The sequence below is a fragment of the Rutilus rutilus genome (assembly GCF_951802725.1).
Source record: "Rutilus rutilus genome assembly, chromosome: 21".
Lineage (NCBI taxonomy): Eukaryota > Metazoa > Chordata > Actinopteri > Cypriniformes > Leuciscidae > Rutilus > Rutilus rutilus.
This window is the reverse complement of record NC_140226.1, coordinates 4,284,870-4,294,331: the sequence shown is the minus strand read 5'-3', so window position 1 is coordinate 4,294,331 and position 9,462 is coordinate 4,284,870. Positions and strand designations below refer to the sequence as shown.

Sequence of the window (9,462 nt, the reverse complement as noted above, 5' to 3'; positions counted from 1 at the left end):
AATGCTTCATGTGAACAGGGCGGAGCTGAAGGTCCTCACTGTACTCAAGGACATTTGCTCTCCAACAGCTGTGTCGTCTTTCAAAATACACAGCAACAAGTAGGCTATATGAGACTTCAGCCCCCCAAATAAATTAAAAAAGGAGCTGTCCCCCATCATGACAGAGTGCAGAGTTCACCATCACCGGACCGAATCCTGCCTCATTCCCTGCTAATGAACATCACACATATGAAATCCGCAGCTCGAGATAAAGCCCATATGACGCAGCAGGGCTCTCCACGGCACTGATGCCATATTAAACCCGCCGCCCTCCACCCACACCATCAATCTGATGTGGAGATCGAAGATAGGAGGGCTCACATGACTCCACTCCAGACTGGAAGGCGAGGAGAAGTGTGGCATCTTCCAGCATCAGCACTGCCACAGCTGGCGCAGCTCATCCATGCGTTCTCCCGATAACCGCGCACAATAGGAGGAAATATCCACGCTTTTCCCTGGATTTGGATCAGAGTCTGCGGATGAGCAGCGATGGGGGAATGGACCATACTAGAGAGGCTCTTGGAGGCTGCTGTCCAGCAGCACTCCACTATGATCGGGAGGTAAGGGCTAATGTCAGTGTATCTGTGGGGTTGACGCCGAGATTCAGCGCGTTTCAAGCTTTGCATCATGTTTGGAGGAAAAAAAGACGTTTTTTTATACGTGCAAACGGGCGTAATCGCCTGTTTCGCTGTTACAATACAGTATTAAATAAGATGAGAAACAAAAAAATGATTTGCGTAATATGGAAAATGTGAAGCAAGTGAATCCAGTCGACTGATTTCAGCACTGGACAGCTCCTTTAGTTTCAACGACACTGAACCGGGATTAAATCCACACCGTTATATTGCTTTTATTATGTGTTTTTGCTTCGTTTAAAGCCGTGTTTGAACGAAATGTGGTGCTTATTGCCAGGTGTGCACAAACAAGGCGTCACCGCTGATTTCTCTTATTACAATACCGTTGAAAATCAAATAAAATGAAACGCATATGTAAAATATCCCCTTATTCAACGACAGTGAAATGTAGCAGAATGCATCATTCCGTGGTCGTGAACGCGCCTCGATTTATACAGCTCTCTTGATTAGTAGATAGATTAATGAATTCATAATAGATTGCTTTGTTTAAAGCCACCTTTTTGCCAACTGTACACTCATTAATATAGGCTACAATGAAGGGAAACATATTTGCATAATGCATGCTATATGCAAATTATAACACTAAAATAAAAAAGAGAATGCACCACATTTTCAGCACTTTAGTGAACCTGTTTATTTGTGCTGATTCTGTTGCCGATGTTCCGTGCCCAAATTCCCCAAAATACACGTCAAACCAAGTGACACCTGCATGATCCGTATGCAGCATATGATGCTCCAGTGAAGGTTGATGCTGGAATAAAGCGCTGAGGTTTCATCAGCTCCCTACAGCTCAAGCGCTCATATGTATTGACACATTTATGTTTCTGTGTGCTTGTTCTTTAGGATCCTACTAACTGTGGTGGTGATCTTCCGGATCCTAATCGTAGCTATAGTGGGAGAGACAGTGTATGATGACGAGCAAACCATGTTCGTATGTAACGCCTTACAGCCGGGCTGCAACCAGGCGTGTTACGACAAAGCGTTCCCTATATCGCACATCAGATATTGGGTCTTTCAGATCATAATGGTCTGCACGCCGAGTCTGTGCTTCATCACGTACTCGGTCCATCAGTCGGCCAAGCAAAAGGAGCGACGCTATTCCACCGCCACCGTCTTCCTCACGCTGGATAATAAGGAGCAGGATTCCCTGAAACGGGAGGAGGCCAAGAACCAAAAGATCAAGAACACCATCGTGAACGGAGTACTTCAGAACTCGGAGAACTCCACCAAGGATCCCGAGCCCGACTGCATGGAGGAGAAGGAGCTGACCAGCTCGGGCAAGAAACCGGGCAAGTCCAAAATGAGGCGTCAGGAGGGCATCTCGAGGTTTTACATCATCCAGGTGGTGTTCAGAAACGCTCTGGAAATCGGCTTCCTGGTGGGCCAGTATTTCTTGTACGGATTCAACGTGCCCGCCGTGTACGAGTGCGATCGGTACCCGTGCATCAAGGAGGTGGAGTGTTACGTGTCCAGGCCCACGGAGAAAACCGTGTTCCTCGTCTTCATGTTTGCGGTCAGCGGCTTTTGCGTGGTTCTCAATCTGGCCGAGCTCAATCACTTGGGCTGGAGGAAGATCAAAACAGCCGTGAGGGGCGTGAGGGCCCGCAGAAAGTCCATCTACGAGATCCGGAACAAGGATTTGCCCCGGATGAGTATGCCCAATTTCGGCCGCACTCAGTCCAGTGACTCCGCCTACGTTTAAGCGCGCGAACGAGAAACCCAAGCCTGCGCGCCGCGAGATCGAGAGCGTGGACGAGTGCCGTCGTCGCCACGTAAGGTTCATGAATTGCAAGAACACGGGGTAGGACTTTTTTGTTACTGTTTTAAAGACTTCCTTGACAACTGTGGACGACAAACACGTTTGTAAAGCAGTTCACTACTGTATAATGCAACTTTTTAGCAACGTTTGTACTCTGAGACGTACACAAAGAGCAAACACTGATAGCTGACTGCGTATTGCCTCTCTATAAGCTGCGGCGACACTTCACATGGCACTGTCCGTGTCGCACACAATGCATGCTATACGATTCATAACAATAAACTACGAGCAACGACCGATGCGACGTGAACACTGACATGTGAAGTGTGGCCGAAGAAGCTGCTCTACTGTACTTGAAGGGAGTAAATACGTCTTGCACTAAAAAGTTAGCGTGATGCTGACGTAATATCACATCGGGAGAGTCTTGACACACCATCAAACGCTATGATTTCTTTCTTTTTGGTTGCCTGTACTGCACCATTGACCTTAACGTAGACCTTAATGTGATTAACTCCATTGCAGATTTGCTGTCGTGTGCGTGCGTGTGTGCGTGCGTGTGTGTGTGTGTGAGCGAGCAGGTGTGAATCTGCTGCAAACGCTTAACGTCTGTGATCTCCTTAATTTCGACACCAAAGCGCCCTCTGCTTTCATTGGTGACGTGTTTTTTCGCGCTTAAGTGTAATCAAGTGCCATACTTGTATATAAATATATGCATATATACATATAAAATCTATTCTGAAGAATATAACCATATCCATAAAGCAGATTTATTGCTTGAATTATGCTTACTGCGTCCAGACTTGCTTTAGCTGTATTCGTTGTAAATGAACTGAAAATAGAGTAATGCATTCTTCCTTCTCTATCGTTTGGGAAATGGCCGGATGCGAATAAAGCGCCGGTCTGTTCCCGCACAAGACACTCGTCTTTTCTCGCTAACAAAAGCAACGTTTTCTGCTCTGGTGCTGGTTTTTCACCGAACAGTTCCAGCAATATTCGAATGGACAGTTTTTTGGGGATTGGGGTTGACGTAGCATTGGAAAGCCCACGCCTGCTGAATCTCTTCCACCCGAACGTGACAATGCGAGCGTGTGCTTTCCCTGGGAACTGCTTCAAGGCCTTGTTGTTCAGAAACAAAATCCGGTGCAATACTTTAAGATGTCATTTTCTTTCTCCTGTTTCCATTTGAATGATTCCTTATGATTATGCCACCATATATTTATGACAAGCAAAATGCGTGCACAGAGAGGAGACCGTTCTCTGCATTTCTGAGCTTGAAGGGAAAAGCATTGCATGTTTTAAAGAACTTATATTCAAATGATTCAAATGAGCTCGGGGATGAAATCTATGCGGCGTTTGCTGGAGTATTGATACGCACCGATGCCTCCCGACGCTTGAGAACTGACACGCGTCTGGAAGGTCACCGAGGACAGTTCGGGAGGACGGCCATTTCGGTGTCGTACGGTGCAATCTTCCCTTTTCTCTCAGTTATCCCTCTCTCCTCTTGGATAAGCATTCCAGGACTCCTCTGAGATTTGTACAACTTTGTGGAGAAATGAAAGACCAGAGCAATCTCAAGCGGACTGTGCTGGACCTGAAAGAGCAAAGCTTTAATAAAACATGAACCGGTATCTCTCTTGCCTTATATGTACTGCAGTCTCCCTCCCTCCCCATCTCTCATTCCCCCCCGTGCATTTTCTGCAAGAGCCGACGTGGTGTTTTTACAGCTCCTCCTAAATGACAAAATGATTGGGTTATGTATGAATGTAATTCTGCATGCTGTGATGTGTCATACATCATGAGGCTCGGTCGACCGACAGACAGAAGGACACTTGAGATGCACTGCGCACGCTGAGATCTGCTGCCTTTTGCTGAGTTAAAACCAACAAAAAATGTCTTGTTCATTTATCAGGCCTGAGATGACTGACTGACTGACAAAAAAAACAAAAAAACCTTAGCATGGGATGCCATTACTTCAGGTACACAAACCAAGAGAAATCCAGCAGTTTGCAAGGGTGTTATTTGGATTCTTCTTTCATTTTCTTTAGGAGCCGTCGTCTGAAAGATTCTCCCTGGAGCTTTCGCCACCTGAAAGCCGACGACGGCACGAGCGTGTAATGTCACATATAAAGTCTCATTGTAATTTTATCTTGGTCGATTTGCATATTGATAAAAAGGGCCTTGCATGCGGTGAACGCTGAAAACGCCAGGCTGTTCCGTTCTAAGCCTCCAGTCCTTGTGGTTTTGAGGATGTGTAAAACTGAATGAAATGAAGATGGATGATATACTGTGAATTAAATCCACTTCTTTACAAAGATGGTGATATAAATAATGGGCCTGATCTTTTGTTTTCTTGCCGCACACACACACACACACACACACACGCACACACACACACACACACACACTGAAGCCGCCCCTCTGAGATCTCACTGAACTGCAGTGTCCTGGAAGGGCTGCGCAGAAACTCTGCAATGCACAACTGCTCTCACCTGCACATCTCTGAACACGGCCATGGGGAATCTCTTCCGTGTGTGTGTGTGTGCGTGTGTGTGTGTGGATACAGAAGAGTAGCACAACTGTCAAAAAAATGATCTTATCTAACGACTGTTAAATGGGGCGATGGGGTCCATATATCAGAAGTGTATAATAGTGTTTGTCATTAAAGTATTGTGTAATTCATTTGATGTTGATAGATTTCCAAAGTAAACACAAAGAGCTATCAATAAAAACAAATTAATCGTTTAAAATACATGACCGTCATTCGTTAATTAATGAAAAACATTTTCTGTTTTTTTGTGATTATCATTGGGACAAGTACAATTTGAAAAGATCTTGAAGTCACGACTAGTATTTTTACTGGCATTTCATTTCCTGCACATCTGCATTTCTCTGTTTATTATGAGAGATTATGAATTCATTTTGCATGTATAAACACAAACTGCAGTTATTGTACATTATAACATGAACATGTAATCAAATATTACAATGTACTTTTGTTTATGTTCCTTCTTAAATGTTGTTGTTATTATTTAAACTGTTCAACTTTTCCTCCCACACTTAAAAATAAAGTTTATTTATTGGCAACAATGGTTCAGTGAAGAACCTTTAATATTTATGGAACCTTTAAAATGGACAAAAGATTCTGTACAGCAGAAAAAGGTTCTTTAGATTATTCAAAAAAAAAATTAAGTTTCCGAAATGGGGTTTTCATAGTGATGCCATTAGAAGAACCATTTTTGGTTCCCCAAAGAACCATTTTTTTCTTAGTGTGAAGAACACTTTAAAGAACCTTTTTCTGCAATAAAGAACCATTTGTGCAATAAAAGGTTCCATGGATGTTAAAGGTTCTTCATGGAACCGTTGATGCAGATAAATACCTTTTATTTGTAAGAGTTAAAGAGTTATTTTAAGAACTGTTCACTGAAGGGATCTTTAAGGGACCGAAAGTGGTTCTTCTGTGGCATGCCTGTTAACAAAACCCTTTTGGAACCTCTCCATTGCTCAAATTCTGTAGATTTTTTCACTACTGAGAAAAAAAAAAAGGTTCTTTTAAGAACTAATCACTGAAAAGTTCTTTTGGAAATGAAAAATGGTGGTTCTTCTGTGGCATTGCCCCGAAATGGAACCACTGGCATCACTGGAACCTTTATTCGTAAGAGTGCACTCACTGGTTTTAATGGGAAAAGGTTTTGTAAAAATACCCGGAAATGACTGACACATAGTATGATAGCTCTATAATCCAAATAAGCCAAAGGCCACAAAATATATACAACACAAAGCTGTTTAGTTGATGTATTATCCTTGTCAGAACACGACGGACACACAGTTTCATTATGAGTCCTGGATCACAGCGTCATGGCTTAACCTGGCCACATGTGACTCTAGTGCATGAAAGCAATTATTATGAGAGCTTACACACACACACACACACACACACACACACACACACACACACACACACACACACACACACACACACACACACACACACACACACACACACACACACACACACACACACACACACACACACACACACACACACACACACACACACACACACACACACACACACACACACACACACACACACAGTGAAAACTGTAGGTTATTTATAGGTTAGCAGCAGATCTATGGACTGTTGTGGTTCTTTATTGCTAGAGCGGTGTCTTCATCTGAGGAATTAAATCCCATAATGCACATAATGACTGCTAAAAGATGCACACTAATGCTGTAATTAACACGTAATACTGGGAATTAAGCTGATTCCTATTAGAGTTTCTTATTAAAGACTAATGAATTGACAAATCAATACATTCCTTTGATGTTATATGTAATTTGTTATCCACCAGAGCAATCTCTCTCTCTCTCTCTCTCTCTCTCTCTCTCTCTCTCTCTCTCTATTATCCCTGCTGACAGGTGAGGTAGCAGCCCTCGTAGCCAGACCAATTGTTCCTGATAAATGTATACGATACGCACCATTTGCCAGCCAATAAAATTCACTGGATGACCAACCCTAATCACTAAAAAAGCTGTTCTCTGTCTAACAAGATTAGAGCCGGCCAAACAGCCTGAGCATGTGGAAAAAAGAAAGTGCTAATGGCAAATGGAAAAGAAAATGGCTAAAGATGTAAAGACATAAGAAGCATAAGAGTTTATGTTGTGCCGCACCTGAGAGAAGACACCTGGTATTTTGTCATCTTTATGATTGGTTATGAGTGGCACTTGTGATAAAAATCTGTTTTCGTGTGGATTAGAGGCTGGGGTTGGTTGGTTCACTTATGGTTCATTATATGCTGTCACAAAAATGCAACATGAATGTTAGTCCTGTTGACCTCAAAACATTAAAAGTTGTAATCTTTTAATGTCAAAATATGATGCCCCTAAAAACCACTGGCTGTCATCTGTAATAATGTAGAGAGAGATATTTAAATAAATTAATGTAAGTTATGAACATGGTGGAGAACTGTACGAAAAACAGAATGAACTGTCAGAATTATCTCAGCTAAACTAAATAGTTATTTTTATACAACAGTTTGTTCTGGTTCTCGAATCTGATTGGCCGAGAGCCTTTTCCAGCCATGCGATATTCTCCTACTAACATCACACAGAAACCGTTTCGCAATTCGTATAACTTGTTTCTGATGGATCTATACTGGCAGCATTTCTCACAGCGAAGAGCAAACACACTATCATTGAATAAAGAGGCCTACTACTGTTATTGTGTCACGGAATGAGTTGTTTTAGTTGTTTAGCGGCCGTTCAGCGTTCATGTCCTCATCGAGAACAGCTTTATCTCGAGCCGCTGGCTGTTATGATAGTGGTTAAACATTTTGGGTAGGCCTATATCAAATAAGAAATCTTTGGTCTTATTAATCTATTACTTGTTCCAAAGCAAATCGATTTGGGTAAAGGCAACGTTAAGTTTCATAACTTTATTTTATTTAACTTAAACCCTGTAGCCTAGTAACTAGAGCGCTGATTTTGTACTTTTGACGGAATTGTTTGCTTGAGTGTATTTCCTATTGTAAAAACATATACCTTTATAATGGCTTTTATTGTTCATTTAAATATTATTGTTCAATAAATAAATATTTTATATTAAATAAATAACATTCCATATTTGGTATTGAGAAAGATTGGTTTCGACTTCAGTGAAAGTTACATTATTACACCATTAGATGGCAGCAAAGACTGTCTTTATGAGTGAATCAGTAGCAGAGACTTTTATATTGAAAGGGACTGAAACAAGGTTGTAAACAAGGACATTATTTTTTACTATATACAACACCTTATAAAACGCGACGGACAAATGTAAATATTAACTGTTAAAACGATACTAAGACAAAGATATCGCTTTCCTCAGCGGATATTCATGAATTTTTTTTTATTATAAATATAAGACTGGCCAAAAGAATAGGCTAAATGCTTTATCAGATGAAGGTAATACAATCACTTAGTCGATCTCTCTCTCACAATACTCGGTTACTTATTAGTGATGGTTCAGAATTTGGCTCAACTGTTAAACTGTCAACTTTAATTTGAGGTGGAAATAAATAGTTTCACACAAAAGAGGGGTTTTAAAGACACTTCGTTGTTGTTTCCTAATTATCTACACACTCGTGCCATCGAACTATCGGATAAAAGCAGTATGACACTCGTAGTTGTGTAATATGGCTCTATATCAGCGTGCTGTGATTACCTGCGGCCTCGTTTCTAAAGCCTAATCACTGTCTTGCTGATATCCAGCCATATCGCACGACTACGAATGTCATATTGCTCATTTATTGTTGCCATTTTATTTGATATAAATAAAAAACTTTTATATGTCAACCTGCATATGCAATGGACATTGATTATGCTCATATTCGGTAGCTCGTTTAAAGGCATCTTGAGTAAAACGTCGCATGTACAGAAGACCTGAACCAGAAGCGATGCATCCTGTTTTACAGAGAGCAACACTTTGTTGCGCATAACCCGTATTGCATACAGAGGCTCTGTCTGAAGCAGTGACACAGTTTTCAACCTCCAATGGTTTTTTGAGATTAACATCTATTCCATACTGTCAAACCAAAATGTATTCAGACACCTTCAACATTTCGCACATTATCACAGTTTATTCGCTATAGTTCAGAAAATGGTAATAAAATATGACCAGAACTCAAAGTTATCAAATCAGTTGATATTTCACTGGTTTTGTCCGTCCTTCTGTTAGACTGTCTCACACATGAATTATGTTGAATATCTGTCAGCTGTTAAATGTAACTACACAATTAGATAATACCAGTTTAGCTCAACCAATGACCAAGAAATGCTTCATTTTGTTCATTCTGTGTGTAAAAAGAGCATTAGCGATTAAAGAAAAAACACTTCAGCAAAACATGGTCAAGTCATAGTGTCGGAATCATTTTTGGTCCCAAATTTGTATAAATGTTACTGGTAGTCACTGTATGAAGAATATTTTGGTATAATATGTCACAGTTTAATTTATTTTGCTCTCCTCACTTACATAAATTAACTATAGTGTCC

The 9,462-nt window shown here is 41.2% G+C and overlaps 1 protein-coding gene across 1 annotated transcript in view; it reads left to right on the top strand.

Moving 5' to 3' along the window:
* Positions 1 to 5,521, top strand: part of LOC311281002 (gap junction delta-2 protein) — a 5,536-nt gene extending 15 nt beyond the window's left edge. The window contains exons 1-2 of the mRNA XM_084393622.1: positions 1 to 599; positions 1,518 to 5,521. The exon at positions 1 to 599 is cut by the window's left edge and continues 15 nt beyond it. Of these exons, the coding sequence (XP_084249748.1) occupies positions 529 to 599; positions 1,518 to 2,376 (930 nt within the window). The 5' untranslated portion in view covers positions 1 to 528 and the 3' untranslated portion in view covers positions 2,377 to 5,521. The remainder of the gene's footprint in view (positions 600 to 1,517) is intronic.
* Positions 5,522 to 9,462: the final 3,941 nt, after the last annotated feature.